General features: G+C 36.9%; 1 protein-coding gene and 1 long non-coding RNA gene across 3 annotated transcripts; one reads left to right on the forward strand and one right to left on the reverse strand.

Annotated features, from left to right (window-relative positions):
- Positions 1-4,266: 4,266 nt before the first annotated feature.
- LOC134800023 (uncharacterized) lies at positions 4,267-5,392 on the reverse strand. The gene is made up of 2 exons (XR_010145499.1): positions 4,921-5,392; positions 4,267-4,526 (listed from the first exon to the last, which is right to left on the reverse strand). It is a non-coding gene; the product is annotated as an uncharacterized LOC134800023 (long non-coding RNA).
- Positions 5,393-6,095: 703 nt separating this feature from the next.
- Positions 6,096-12,555, forward strand: LOC134800085 (cell cycle checkpoint protein RAD1). Of its 2 annotated transcripts, XM_063772557.1 has the most exons (6): positions 6,096-6,332; positions 6,735-6,872; positions 7,663-7,766; positions 10,266-10,497; positions 11,647-11,778; positions 12,300-12,553. In XM_063772557.1, exons 1-6 carry the CDS (start codon positions 6,240-6,242, stop codon positions 12,411-12,413), a joined length of 813 nt encoding a protein of 270 aa, XP_063628627.1. In that variant the 5' UTR covers positions 6,096-6,239; the 3' UTR covers positions 12,414-12,553. The 2 variants fall into 2 exon arrangements, with proteins under 2 accessions (XP_063628627.1, XP_063628628.1); XM_063772558.1 differs by lacking the exon at positions 6,735-6,872 and having other exon boundaries at positions 12,300-12,555.
- The last annotated feature ends 3,826 nt before the right edge of the window (positions 12,556-16,381 follow it).

The following is a 16,381-nucleotide window of genomic DNA, read 5'->3' on the forward strand; positions in this document are numbered from 1 at the left end:
ATGAAATTTCAGAATGAAAATGAAAGAAAATATCAGAAATTACAACTAGCTGTCAATTTATTTGCGTTCAGAAATTAGTTGCGTTCAAAATGTTTAAATGTTCAAATACACTGTCTACCTCGAAAATCGAAATCTCTATCGCTACTGCAACGTTTTGTAAAGTTCATTGTTTGCCTCTCTTTCTAATAAGCTAATTTGTTAGGAAGAGAGGCAAACAGTGAAACTTATAACGTTGTACTCTGGTTGTACTTTTATAAAAACGAAGAACGAACGTAATTGCCTCCCACAATTTTTTTGTTATCGCGATTCTTTGGCGGGAATTTAAAAAAAGTAGTCGGAAAATTTTCGCTCCAACTTTTAAAATTGTTATTTATTAGATTAAAGTTGTTTAAACTAACTTAACTTGTATATATTTAATGTAAAAAGTTGTAAATAATTATAGTTAGTGTTTTAACAATGGCAGGTGACGAGGGGGGCGGGGAAAACCCGCCCACCCTCAAGCGCTCCAAAACAGACGGCCACGGCGGCACGGACGATGGCGGTGGGGGTGAGCAATCTAATAGTGCTTATTTACCGTACTTTAAACCGGACTACAAAAGACTATACCCTGAGAACTCGGGAAAACTAGAATTTAAAGTTTTTGTCGAGCATGTGGACGCAAAGGACAGATTGGGAAATAAAAGTCCAATATTTCTCAACCACATATTCACAAATGGCATTAAAGGTGTAACGGCTATACAGCGCGTAAACGCTAACAAAATTGCAGTTGTTTTCAAGCAATATAATAATGCAAACAATTTTCTAAACAACACTGCATTTTTGACCCAAAATAACATGAAGGCGTACATACCAGCGACCCAAATCGAAAAAACTGGGATAATCAGATTTGTGCCAGTCAATATCTCTAACAAGGATTTATACACAAAGTTGAGCTCTATTTATGAGATCATAGCGGTTCGCCGCTTCACCAAAAAAGTCGGACAGGATCGTGTTCCCTTACAGACAGTGAGCATTACGTTCTTGTCGCATGTACTACCGGACAATGTACAGTACGATTTATTCTCGTACAGAATCTTTGAATATGTGCCTCCACTACTGCAGTGTTTCAAATGCTTTAAATTTAATCATGCAGCTAAAGTATGTAACGGAAAACAGCGTTGCTCCATTTGCTCGGGCGACCACTTCTATAAGGAGTGTGACAAACCGAATGAGTTATGTTGTGCCAATTGTAGCGGACCTCACTTGGCAATTTCAAAAGCTTGTCCTGTAAAACTTAAAAAAATAATGGAAAAGAAGACAAACATCACATATGCTTCTGAGGCTGAAACGAGAAAAGTCGAGTTTCCGGCGATACTTGACAAAAACAAAACTGTAAGACCTGAAAAATCACCAAAAACACAATCGCAAAAGACTGTTCCTTCTACACCAGCAGAAATCCCGAAATTTGACATCAAAAAAGAATTGTTACAGAATACAGATTTAATGAATGCACTGGTTAACACTCTCATAGAATTAGCCAACAAGACTGATTCCAACCCAATCACTAATAGTTCTATTAAAGATATGCTTATTAAAAACATTAAATAATGGATCCTACACACATTCGTATTGCTCAATTCAATATTCAATCTCTTTCAAATAAAAAACCGTTGCTAATTAACTTTTTAAAACTAAATAATATTGATGTTTGTCTTCTTAATGAAACCTGGTTAAAACCAACTACTGCTTTTAGAATACCTAATTATAATATTTACTGCAAATATGGTAAAAATGGACATGGCGGAGTTGCTATACTTGTTAAAAATATATATAAACATACTTTTATACAGACTAACTTTTATGAAAGTATTCAAAATGTAGCAGTCTCAATAGTGACTGAACGCGGGCCTTTATCAGTTTTATGTGTGTACTGTCCTCCGAATCGTCCACACATAAGACTAAATAGACTTAAAAATATAATAGAAAAATTACCAACACCTATAATAATATCAGGAGACTTCAATGCACATCATACAGCGTTTGGTTGCGCTACTAACCAATCTCGAGGTAACACCCTGTTCGATATTATAAGTGACTTAGACTTATGTATCTTAAATGACGGAAACCCAACTACAGTTACTTACCCCAATCGAAATCCTTCAGCGATCGATGTTAGCTTGTGCAGTGCAAGTGTAGCACCTCTGTGCGAGTGGCAAGTCCACGATGACCCTATGGGCAGCTATCACTACCCGACTATAGTCAGTATATTGACCTCTCTTGAAAAATATCAAATAAGTGATCCAATAGATAAATTTATATATACTAAAGCTGACTGGAATAAATATAAAGAGCTTTCAGAAGAGGTATTCTCGAATTTTCCTTTAAATGAGAATGATCCTATACAATTATATGACAAATTTAGTTCTGAACTCCACCTATTAAAAATACAATGTATCCCAAAACTTACTAAAAATACAAACTTTATTAGCAGACCGCCGGTTCCTTGGTGGAATAAAAAATGTGAGGATAGTGTCATTAAAGCCTATGAGGCATTAAAATATTACAGGGCGAATCCATCTTTAGAAAACTATATTACGTACAAGAAACTTGTTGCTCTTAAAAAACGCACAATAGCAGAGGAAAGAACTAGTAGTTGGCGTAGTTTTTGTGCTTCTTTAAATCGATGTACACCTATTGGGTTAATATGGAATAATATTAAACGTTTTAAGGGATTAAAATCTAAGCAGATAATTAAAAATGATGAATTTATAGAACCATTTATAACTAAACTAACCCAAGGTTGTAGTAACGATTCTAGCTCTATAGAAAGTTTATTTGAAAGTAACAATGATAATAATGAGTCTAAGTACCTTATTGAACCTTTTACTTGGGAGGAATTCGTTGTAAGTCTGCAATCTAGGAAAAATACTACCCCAGGCTTAGATGATATACCATACCTGCTTTTAAAGAAGCTGCATGTTAATGGTCAAAAAGTTTTGCTAAGAATTATGAATCTACTTTGGGTACATGGGAAAATACCTCAATCTTGGAAAACACAATGTGTAATACCTATTTTAAAACCAGACAAACCTCCTAGTGAGGCCAATTCTTATAGACCAATTTCTCTATCATCATGTATTGGTAAGGTTTTTGAGAATATGATAAAGACTAGACTTGATTGGTATGTCGAGGCAAACAACATATTGCCTCCATTTCAAAACGGCTTTCGACGAGGTAGAAGCTGTTCTGACAGCTTCATATCTCTTATATCGGATTTAAAATTAGCTAACTATAACAAGTCAAATGCTGTTTGTATATTCTTAGATGTACAAGGAGCATTTGACAATGTTGATCCTACAATACTAGTAAAAGTTCTATCTAATATTAATATCCCTGGGAAATTATGCAATTGGATATTTAATTTCTTAGATGATAGAGAGCTATATGTAAAATTTAATAACATATTACATGGACCACGACAAGTTTTCAAAGGCACAATGCAAGGAGCAACGCTGTCTCCTTTACTGTATAATTTGTATACTAGCGAGATAAACTCATTTGTAAATAGTTCTAATGTTAATATACTGCAATTTGCAGATGATCTTGTAATATATTCTATTAATTCTAATCTAGATGTAGCTAAAGCTCACATTAATAATGCGCTAAATGAACTTCATGTTTATTACAATAATTATTTACACTTAAAGATAAATCCTGACAAAAGCAAGTTATTAATATTGAGCAAAGACACTACAAATGTAAATATTGTATATAATAATGAGATTATTAGAGAAGTCCCTTCTCATAAGTTTCTAGGTGTAGTCATAGATAATCATTTAAATTTTGACCTACATGTTAAACACATAATTTCTAATTCTGTTAAAGGTTTAAATGTTATGAGATGTCTTGCCGGTATATCTTGGGGTGCAGACCCTAAAGTACTGTCCTTACTGTACAAAACCCTAGTCAGAAGTCACTTTGATTATAGTTTTCTTGTACATATGAATACTGATCACACACATAAGTTACAAATAATTCAAAATAAGGCAATGCGAATAATATCAGGGGCAATGTGTTCAACCCCAATAAGAGCAATGGAAGTAGAGACTAAAACAATGCCTTTACCTGTCAGATGGGTGTTGTTAGCTTATAGATATTTAATTAAGATATATGCTAAAAATAATCAAAGTATAATAAGAAGAATAAAGGGTCATCCCAGAATTCCCAAGTTAACAGCATTACTCTTACAGGTGGAAGCTAAGTTTAGTAATATATATAAAAATGAAATTTGGCCATGTTATGAAGATAGCTTTAATAGTAAACTTTTAAACATTACAGTATGCACAAAATCTATCAATAATAATACTGATTTTCTACATTTCTTGTCACAAATTCCCAATTTTTACAAATTATACACAGATGGTAGTAAAGCAGAGTCTCATGTCCGAAGTGCAGTGTATGATCCTCAGACTAAATTTGTACAAAGCTTTAGGTTGCATGATTTATGTTCGATATTTACGGCTGAAGCATATGCTGTATTTGAAGCCCTGAAAGTTATAATAAGAGTGTCAGAATATAAGCATTTCTTTATTTTCACTGATTCACTTAGCTTAATTTATGGATTACAGAATAATCAATTGCATTATAAAGATAATTTTATTTTGTACAGAATTAAAAAGATGTTATTACAATTGAAAAATAATAATGTAAATATTAATTTTATGTGGATTCCATCCCATACTGGTATAACAGGGAATGAAGTTGCAGACAAAGCTGCTTATTTAGGTATTAATGAATTAGATGTAAGATGTAGTACTAGAATTCCACTAACTGATTGTCAAGCTTCTGTTAAGACTGTTGTCGCTAAGATGTGGATAGATTTATGGACCAAAGATAGAGAGACAAAAGGAAGATGGTACGCTAGTATTCAAACCGACTTACCTGGAAAGCCTTGGTATGAGAAGATAAAGATGGGAAGTCGTAGCTTTATTACCACCATCAATAGATTGAGGTTTGGTCACAACTGTGCACCAGCGCACTTAGCCAGATTTTCGATTATAGCCGATGGTACATGTCCTCACTGCCAGAATGGTAGCGTTGCAGATGTTGAACACCTTATATTTAAATGCCAAGTGTTTGCGTTTGAAAGACTCATCCTTGCAAGTGAATTAAGTGAAGTGTTTGATAATAATGTCCCCCGCCGCCTCACTGATATTCTTAAAAACGTTGACAGTTACGTTCCATTATACAAGTATATCAAAAATACAGTGTTGAAGATTTAAAGTGAAGTGTGTTTTGATAAAATTACTAGTGCATTCTCTGCCATTTAACTCTTTAAATGAAGTGTTCGAACAAAAGTAAAATAAAGACTTGGCTTAAAGGACTCGCATCCAGGCCATAATTGTTAAAAAAAAAAAAAATTTTTTGTTATCTGTGATTTCCCGCCCAATTTTCAAGAATATTTGACGTTTAGTTTATTGACGGTTGACGGCGACGGGCGCGAATGGGTTGCGATGGCAGTGGGCACCGGAGAACTTTTGTTGTTTATGTTTTTGCTAGCTGTGTAATTAAAATAATCTAGGTTTATAATAGAATGAACAGCAAATCGAATATTCCTATAGTAGCTGAACATACACTGAGAGAAATTGAAAGTCGAATTAGTCAATCAGATATCAAGCAATGTAAGTCATCATTATTTTTTTTGAAGGTTACTCTTGCAATAAAACTTCGTTTTTTCTACTATGTAAAGCATAGATATAATATTCAACCCTTCAGTTGAGAAGAGTTATTATTTTAGCAGCGTATGTATGTATGTCTGTATCTTTTCTACGTGTGTTCCACCACAGTATCTAAACTACTACAATACTATAAATCTTATTGTAGCGGCTAATAATTCGCTTCTCCAGTTTCAGACACAGATCTGCTAGTTCTACACTCAGTATACGGAGTTATTTTGCGAAGAGCCTTAGATATCCTGGAAAAATACCCTACACTGGTTGCATATACAACGGCTAATAAACTTCGAGTTTTGATTGAAATAAACGGCGATAACGATCGAGTGTACAGAGTGTTTCCACGTATAAATTTTTGCCCATGCAGAGCCTTCAAACACCAAGTAATAGAGAAGAAACTTCAAGTAACTTGCAAACACATTTTAGCGGCTAGAATAGCTAGCATATTGGGTAAAACCGTCCCACATGAGGTAACTGCGGATCAGTATTTGATGTTATTGAAGTCATTGTTTGAGTTGGACGAGCAAGATGGATGATGATATGAGCCAGTATTATTTTACGGCATCTATGGACTCCGGCAAAACACTCTGCAGCTTGCTGAAAGCTATTCAGTTTCAAGAGGTTTGTGATTTTATTCATAGTATTTAACAAGCACACATTTCAGATACAGATATTTAATATTGTTCTGTATGTTAATAAGACTTTTTAAACATATAAAGAGGTACTTAATATTAATTAGGGGGCCATAGCAAAGAACCTACTATATCTAAAAATCTTATGGAAATTTTGTAGTTGTTTTGCACAAACTAATGATACATAAGGCTTTAATTTTTATAATTTGATTGAATATTACATCACATGCCCAATGTCTATTACATTGTACCATCCCCACACTGTTAACTGTACATTGGTGGACCTTTATGCCTTTTGTAATAAGGTCGACCGATGTACAGTTAGGAGTGTTGCTGTTTGTATTAAGTATTTAAATAAATGAATCTCAATTGTTATTTTCTCTGTTAACAGTCTGCAGTATTCTGTGCCCTCGCGGAAGGACTAAAGTTAACTGTTGAGGAAGGAAAGTGCGTGCAAGCCTCCGCTTATGTCCCGGCAGACAACTTCACGGAATACCATGTACGAAGTGATGTTGATGTCATGTTTAAAGTGAGTAAACATTACAAATACAAATAAATACAAATGCGTTTATTTCATTACTTTTTACATAAGTTCACATTATGTGAAATTATGACATTAGAATAATTTATATTGCAATTTATTATTCTTCTTCTTCTCCTTCCTCGCGTTGTCCTGGCATTTTTGCCACAGCTCATGGGAGCCCGGGGTCCGCTGGACAACTAATCCCAAGAATTAGCATTGGCACTAGTTTTTACGAAAGTGACTGTCATCTGACCTTCCAACGCAGAGGGTAAACTAGGCCTTATTGGGATTATTCCGGTTTCCACACGATGTTTTCCTTCACCGAAAAACAAATAGTAAATATCAAATGATATTTCGTACATAATCAATGTAATCACTTACTTATGAAGTTGATGGCGCTAGTTGAACAGTAACTAGTTGGCGCTAGTTGGTCAATCTTTAACATTAGACAAAACCTATGGCGCCATTTACTGTAAATAGTTGTGAAATTTGCAACATTTTGCACTAATTTATTGTCTTATTATTCCTTTGTCTATGGTTATAATTATAAATATATTAAATTGGGGGAAAACTCATTTATTGTAAAATAAGTGTTATAAAATGAATACAAAACTAAAATTAAGTACAACTAAAAACTAAAGCTAAAAACTAAAAATATTTATCTAAACTTTGCGCCCTTGGTAAGGTGCCCATCACGCAGGCAGCGTTCCCGCGCTGGATTGCTATGGCCAATCTTTGCGCGAGAAAGCTGCCCGCGCGAGGGTCACCTATTAAATTTATATTGTGTTTATTTCAGATAAGTATAGCAGTGTTAGCAGAGTGTCTCAATATCTTTGGGTCAGGAGAAGAATCTAGTCTGAAAATGTATTACAGAGGGGAAGGATATCCTCTTCTACTTGTGTAAGTAATTTTTTTTATATATTTTGGGGACCATCTGACACAGATATACCTACCCCCAAACTAAGGAAAACTTGTACTATGGGTACTGGGCGACGATATACTTACTTAGGGGTCATCCATTAATTACATCACACGAATTTCTAGGTTTTTGGGGTTCCGTAGCCAAGTGGCAAAAAAACCCTTAATGAAACCTTTATGGATTCGTCATGTCTGTCTGTCTGTCTGTCGTGTCTCTCCGTCCGTATGTCACAGCCACTTTTTTCCGAAACTATAAGAACTATACTGTTGAAACTTGGTAAGTAGATGTATTCTGTGAACCGCATTAAGATTTTCACACAAAAATAGAAAAAAATAAACAATAAATTTTGGGGGTTCCCCATACTTAGAACTGAAACTCAAAAAAAATCTTTTCATCAAACCCATACGTGTGGGGTATCTATGGATAGGTCTTCTAAAATGATATTGAGGTTTCTAATATCATTTTTTTCTAAACTGAATAGTTTGCGCGAGAGACACTTCCAAAGTGGTAAAATGTGTCCCCCCCCCCCCCCCTTTACCTTCTAAAAAATATATGATGTACATTACCATGCAAACTTCCACCGAAAATTGGTTTGAACGAGATCTAGTTAGTAGTTTTTTTTTAATACGTCATAAATCGTAAACCGCAATTTTATTATCTTACTTGCTGCTACCAAAGACATATGTAACTTCGTATAAGACGAATAAAGTCTAAGGAAAAAACGTGCCTCGGAATTCAAGTAAAAGTCATTCTCGAATAGATGGCGCACACACCTTTAGCATATCCTCGGCTAGATGGCGTGACGACACCGTTTCATATTTAACAATTTTAACACATAGATATCAGTGAATGAACATGGATCAAAATGATATAAAAATAATAAAATAATTTATCCATATATATATGTCGCAGTCGGATCGTATAATCCGCCGTATTACATTACGGCTAGCCGTTTTCAAAAACAGGGGCGTTTTGAAATGCGGCGGTTTAACGATTAGCCGGATTGAATGCGGCTGAATGAGAATCCGCCGGAATGTATTCGGCGCCATACGTTCTTCAACACGGCTAGCCGTAATGTAATACAGCGAGTCATTAGCCGCCGCTTTGACAGTTTTTAGTTCCCATTTTTAACACCCGTGGCGCTGCCTGACAAACGCTGGGGTGTCCATCAAATCTGGAGTTCGTCGGACTGTTTCTTTTCAAAAAACATTTCTTTCGCAACTTAACTAGACGGAGCCCCGCTTCGCGGGGCTCCTATTTCTGAGCGGTTTGCCCTTCGGGCATCTGAAGCTACCTAACGAACCTAACCTACCTACCTATTGATTTAGTGAGACGTCCCTGAAAACATTACACTTTGGGGAAAAAAGCGTAGGTAGGTAAGTAGGTTAGGTTCGTTAGGTAGCTTCAGATGCCCGAAGGGCAAACCGCCCAGAAATAGGAGCCCCGCTTGCGGGGCTCCGTCTATTTAAGTTGTGAAGGAAATGTTTTGGAAAAGAAACACATGTAGTGCGGTGGGACCATGGTAAAAATAAATTAAATTGCAAACATTGTCAAACTCCGGTTACGTAGGCGACCGAAAGAACTGGTCACTCTACAATCTAAAATAGTAGTACGATGCGGCTAAACGTTGGCCGCCTTATTGAAGAACGTATCGCAATTACAATCCGGCTAATCGTCGAACCGCCGCATTTCAAAACGCCCCTGTTTTTGATAACGGCTAGCCGTAATGTAATACGGCGGATTATACGATCTGACTACGACATATACATTTTTTGAAAACTTTACTCGTTTTCATTTTGAGTTTTAGTCGTGTGTCGATAGATGGCAGTAAATTTACAGTGACTACAAAATTTACAATGACAGGACCCCTCTATACTATCTATTCTTTTTGCTGCTACGGAACCCTTCAGGGCGAGTCCGACTCGCACTTGGCCGCTTTTTGACCCCTCCCCCCCATTGTTACACATAGTCACATTTGGCAAACCCCCCCCCTAGTGTGACGTCATATGTTTCAACGAAATCAACAAATCGAATTAAGTAGGTTGTACCTATTATTAATATTTTATCAAAATATTTTTTAATTTTATAACCCAAAACTGATTAGGAAAGGAAATTAAACGAATAAAAATGACTATCGTTTGAAAAAATTGTTATTTAACTGTACAGAAATAATTTAAATAAGTTAAAGTGACGTCACAAAGCTAGTGACTCCCCCCCCCCCCCCCCCTGTCACAACATGTCACATTTTCTTGACCCCCTCTATAGATAACCTCTATAACTCAATACTCATAGATAACAATACATCGTCCTCAACTAACATAATTTTTTGATTATTGTAACAGTTAGAAGCGAAAAACAAATTCCATACATATTTTTAATTCTTTTGTTTCATAAAATTTTCAAACAAATCAAATTTAAGTGGCAAACGGGTTTTTCATTTGTGTTTGGCTGGGTGTTAGGAGGCTAAATACTTAAATTAGTTTACAGCCACAATCCCTAACGAATGTAATGACGGACTGCGAGATATCAACCCAGACTGCAGACTCAGTGCTGGAGCTTCGTGACGAAGATTCGTCAGAAGTGGCCAAGTTGGTGTTGAAGGCGCCCGCGTTCCTGGGCCTGCTGGCTGACTTGGAGCGCTCCTGTGATATTATGGAGCTTCAGCTCTCGCCGGAGCATCCGAATGTCAGCATTGTTACATATGGAATGCAGGTAATTTTACATGCCACCACAGAATAAATAATAGTATTACTAGGTACAGAAGACTCACTCTCTAACAAAACGCGTATTTTACGATCCGGATAGATATGGCCGCTAGGTGGCGACAGCGCCACGCGCGGCTTATGGCTAGCCACCAAAATTGGTGTGGAACGGATGTACTTTTAGCTACCTGTAGCAAAGCGACGAAATCGCGGAGTGAGCCACGCCTGACAGTGGTGGTATTACCTACAGCCTACAGTGAAGTAAAACCGGGTATCTTTTGTTTTTATTTTGTACGCCGCAAAAAAGGTTAGGCCAGGTATCTTGGTTGTCTGGCGAGGTTGCGGAAGAGTACTTCGGCGTTCCTGGGACCTCGCCGTATAGCAGCGAGGCGGCAACAGAGGGGTTTTAGTGGGTAAACCTGGGGTCTCATTAGCCCACAACAGGGAGTCCCACATAACCATCCCGGCCCGTCCCCGCGCCGGGTGGTATGCGTAAAGCATTAAGGTATCTTGGTTGTCACTACTCGCATTGTTACGCCTAGTGAAGGCCTCAAGTGGAATTGGGCCATGGCGTTTGAAATGAGGTATACATACGGCCCACACCAATTTTGATGTCTAGCAATAGTAGTTGCCGCGCACCGCTACGGAACGGACGCCTGCTCGCGCTTGCGCCACCTAGCGGTCATATCTGTCGTAACAGAACTAATAGACGCGTTTTGTTAGAGTGAACCTGCTGTACAGTACTACTTATTATTTATTCTGTGGTTAAGTTCAATGTGGGGAAGACCGGGATATAAAATTTATTACATGGAGTTTTTGCGGCGGCATTGGAGCGGGCTTCGCGCGCCTCACGTCGAACTATGCCCGACTCCATCAATAAGGGCGCCGAAGGCGCCCGGCTTTGGAGCGTCCGCAGCTCCCTTCGTACGACAGCTTAAGTAACAGAGGGCCTACCGCGAACCACGTTCGACGTATTGCCTTCCTGTGACACTTTTGTACGAAAGTACAAGTGCGACAGAGAGGCAACACGTCAAACGTGGTTCGCGGTAGGCCCTCTGGGCGGCCAACGCGCTTGGCATTGCAGCGCGCCCCTTACGTCGAACCTTTATCATAAAATAATGACTTCGTTAGTACAGATTTACAAAATAAATATTTTCAGGACAGATCCTGTATCGACATGCCCAAGTCCTCCGAGATGGTGCAGAGCTTCAGTTGCGAAGAAGCCGTCACGCTGAAATACCAGCTGCACCACATCCGGCTCATCATGAAGGCCCTCGCCATCTCTACTAAGGTGAGGAGACCCTACTCGTAGTGTAGTTTTCCTGCCGGTGAGTAAGGTTGCCTGAGCTCAACGAGAGTGCCGAGTTGGAGTAGCATGTAACTTCTCTGGAGTTGCAGGCGTACATAGGCAACGGAGACTGCTTAAGTGCTTACGACAAGCGGGCCGTATGCTTGTTTCACGACGTAGTTCACGTAGTATTAAAAAAAGGATCCCAAGGGTCCAGCCAGAGCAAAAAAGCCGTCGACGCGTCGGCAGGCGCCGACCGTTGCGAGCAGACTGAAAGACGACTTTTACCAGACATCCTCCCCCGGCGCAAAAACCGACGCGACGGTGGCCCGCGCGAAAGTTTTTGAGGGGCATGGCCCTCAGGTAAAAAAGAGACCCCTCTCCTATAATATACTGTGGTTACCTATAATTGGACGTCTACCTTTAATGTTATGTAAGCTACAGATTATTTTTTCATGATGTGTTGTCTGTTGGTGATCCTAAATAAATAAATATAATATATATAGATGTTTATTTTATTCCAGGTGGTGGTAAGGTGTAGCTCCAATGGTCTCCTGTTGCTGCAGTTAAAACTGGAAAAAGAGGACCAGCGACAGATGTTCTCTGAGTTCTATATAGTGCCCTTACTGGACGACTGAACTTGTAGATCTGAGTTGACCAAACTGTAACTTTGGTGGTAACTACTGGGATTTTTTTTCTCAGTTGTTACCACTGGGTACGGGTAAGAAAAATAATCTGAGTTGTTACCACTGATAACAACTAGTGGGAATAACCCGATTTAGCCACTTGAGTGAGGTTATAAACCCACAAATTTTAAATTTGTAATATTAATGATAATGACGTATTTTAAAACGATGGCAGCGCCATCTGCGCTGAGATTGGCGAGGTTACCCTCATTCTTTGAATACCGAGTTGGCAAAGTTGTTCCAAGCTGTATGCTGTATGGAAAATAGCAGTTTATATAAAAAATAAAACAAATTTTGCAAAATATAATTATATTTCATTTACTAAAAATGACATGCACTTACATAAGGAATGTATATTACGTTTAGTATGTATATTTCCATCAGCTATTTATATAAATGTTCTCTGAGCGTTACCAGGGGCCATTTTATTTGAAATCTATATTTCTACTCAGAATCACGAGCTTTTTCGATCCCAATATGGAAAAAATGTGTGCCAAGATTTAATTAATTCCAATCCGTTACCATTTTTCATAGAGATTGTATGGCGGCAACGGAATGGAGGGAATAAAAAAATGTATGGAAATTTTGGGACAGTGTTATCCTCCTATTAAGATTAAAAGGGCTCGAGATTCTGAGTAGAAAGTTATATAAAAAATACCCAAATAAAAAAAGTGTAATACTTACAACTTTAAATAATATAGCCCACCTTATTGAAGCAAATTATCGTATTTTATTTTATCGGAGTCTTACATTCAGACTTTTATTTATTTCAAATTGTCAAACAGTTCCTTAATTAAATAGTTTAATTTCGATATTTTTCCCAACAAATTCGTTAACATTATTAGTAATGTTAATAAGTTAACTTATACTTTCAATTCCAATAACATTTATTTTTTAATAAATGGTGCATCTAGCAGAAATATTATTGTAAAGAAGAAATTTAAAATTATTTAAGGGTAGATTTTTAAAAGGGTCATCTTCCAAATCATGTGCTGCTACGTGAAAATAAGTTTAAGAAGACCTTCTCTAAAGGGGCCCACTGATTAACAGTCCGCCGGACTTTATAAAAAAGTCAAAAAATTCAAAATTCCTGACATTTTCGTGTTCCGTCCCCATTCCTGACAAAAGGCCAAAATTCCTGACATGTCAGGAAAATTCCTGTCATTTGGTAACCCTAGATCCGGCGGACTATTAATCAGTGGGCCCCTTAACTTTTTAATTGGTTTATAATCGGCATCCACAAATTTTGAAAAAAAAAATGTAAGTAGGTAATACGGGTAAATGTGGCTGCGGGATTAAGTGTGCTAACGTAGAAAACATTATCCCATGATCCCGTGCCATCATTTTTCTTCAAAATCATAATACTGTACGGAGACTTTGAAATTGTTAAAAATTATATTTCGCTATCCAAATGTACTCGCATTTTTAGTTGCGTTCTTGACGATTCTACAATTTCTGCAAAATGCATCCACAAATTAATATTCGTTATTTTGTTTTATCCTATTTAAACAACTCACATTACGCTGTAACGTCTGGCCTGGGAAAAAAACTGCACAGAAAAACACCAAACGACACTAAATTCAATAGGGGATATTACTGCAATGTTCTGCCGCCAGAGTGCAGCACTACCGACTCAGTAAATTCATAGACTAACTTATAAATACTGTGCCTTAAACTGTTTTTTGACAAGTTTTCACAGACAATAAAATATGACATTGATGCATCAAGGCGGTTTGTTATCAAGGGCCTACCGGTAAACGCGAAAATCGAAATTTAGTTATCTGCCTCTTTATCGCTCGAATATGCAAGAGTGATAGAGAGATTAGATAACGAAATTTCGATTTTCTTGTTTCGCGGTAGGCCATGTGTCAATGTGGTTTGTTTACTGTGTGTGCCACAAAGGCGCCATCTACGCAGAGCTTTGCCTAATATTCCCTATTCATGATTAGGCGTCAAAGATGTTTAATTTTCTATTTTTTTTTTATACATAACATAAACTTACTTCTAACTAAACATTGAGTGTTGCATTTACCCACCTGCTTTTTTTAACTGTTTAAACATCGCCTAAAGTCGTCTACAGATAGTGCCAAAATCGACATAATTGAGCGTATCTTTTATTTTTTGCCATTTTTATATATTGTGACCTTTTTTGCCACTTTTGTGTTATTTCTAGTCAGAATCACGAGCTCTTTTGATCCTAATGGAATAAAAAATGTCCCAGAGTTTTTTACTATCCCCATATACTAGGTATGTATGGCGGTAACAAAAAGGAAAGTTTGAAAAATGTATGGAAATTGTAGGACACTTTTATTCTCCTGTAAGGATGAAAAGGACTCGCGATCCTGACTAGAAATAACACAAAAGTGGCAAAAAGGTCACAATATATATATAAAAATGGCAAAAAATAATAGAAACGCTCAATTACCAATGTGGCAATGAATAGGCTTTGAAAGGGTTAATGTCCGGTCCAAACTTTCGATGCTTTACCAATAGCTATATTTACACAATTTACCAATAATTACATGAGTCACAATGAAGTGATGATATTATACTAATTCCTGTAGGTATCCTAAAATGACTAGACCTTGCAGACTGGCAGAAACTTCGTTTCTTACCAGTATAGGTTAGTATTAGAAATATCGTTGATAATATTGAGACTATGATGATAATAATATTTAAGGTATACTTTTGAGTCCTTTTCAGTTTATATGTGATATTGTCGTCGAAAAGACATTAAATAATGAAAATATATGGCAAACTGTTGCAATAATATCGTTATACAATATCCAATATGGAGGCAAGACTTGCAGATTTCCACTTTTTAGGGTTGCTTTGTCACCTAGAAACCCTTATAGTTAGTTTCGCCATGTCTGTCTGTCCGAGGCCAAAGCGCTGCAAAGGTACTCTCTCCCTTATGGTTATAATGATTGAATGAATGACTTACTAATAGCCCCCGTTTGGCCTATTTTGACAGAAAGGTAACTACGAAACCCTACACTTAGCATGGCCCGACATGCTCTTGGCCAATTATTTAGCTTTGCTCAGAGTGGCCCTTATTTCTTGGTATTTCTTATTTTTGCTAAGGGCCGCTGTTTTTTTTTAATTATGATTTTCTGAAAATAATATGTTTTTCGTGCCATATCCTTTATTAGTTTATAATTCTTTTTTATTTCTTCTATACTCGTGTATTTTCCTCGGCAGAAAAATAAGGCCTACCCAGTTCACTACGGATTGTTATTAAGAGCCCATCAACGTGCACACTAGCGCCACTGCTAAATATTCGTGATTATTTGACTTAAATATAGGTATTCAAAAAAGAGGGCCGCTACGTACCTACTGTATTTTGTACGTATTTAAGTACCTTTTGAATACATCAAACTAGTTTTTATGTTGCTGGATTCGTCAATCTATGCGTCCACAGTTAAAAAGCCGTTTTTGTTTTGAGTTCATAGATTGACGAATCCAGCAACATAAAAAATAAAAACTAGTTTGATGTATTCAAAAGGTACTTAAATACAAAATACAGTACGTAGCGGCCCCCTTTTTTAAATACCTTTCGTTAAATTTAAATAATCACGCTTATTTAGCAGTGGCGCTAGTGTGCACGTTGATGGGCTCTTAAATAATCAGTTTTCAATGGTTACTAATAAGCCAACAAACCATTTAGCATACTGAAACATTATAACATTAAACATAGATAAGAATTGCCCCATATAATATTGTACTCCTATACATATAGGTACATAAACATACAATGTAAACATAGTACAGTCACCTGCAATAATGTTATTATATAACCTATACATATAGGTACATAAACATACAATGTAAACATAGTACAGTCACCTGCAATAATGTTATTATATAACCTATACATATAGGTACATAAACATACAATGTAAACATAGTACAGTCACCTG

Source organism: Cydia splendana, chromosome 19 (assembly GCF_910591565.1).
Source record: "Cydia splendana chromosome 19, ilCydSple1.2, whole genome shotgun sequence".
In the NCBI taxonomy this organism is placed as follows: domain Eukaryota; kingdom Metazoa; phylum Arthropoda; class Insecta; order Lepidoptera; family Tortricidae; genus Cydia; species Cydia splendana.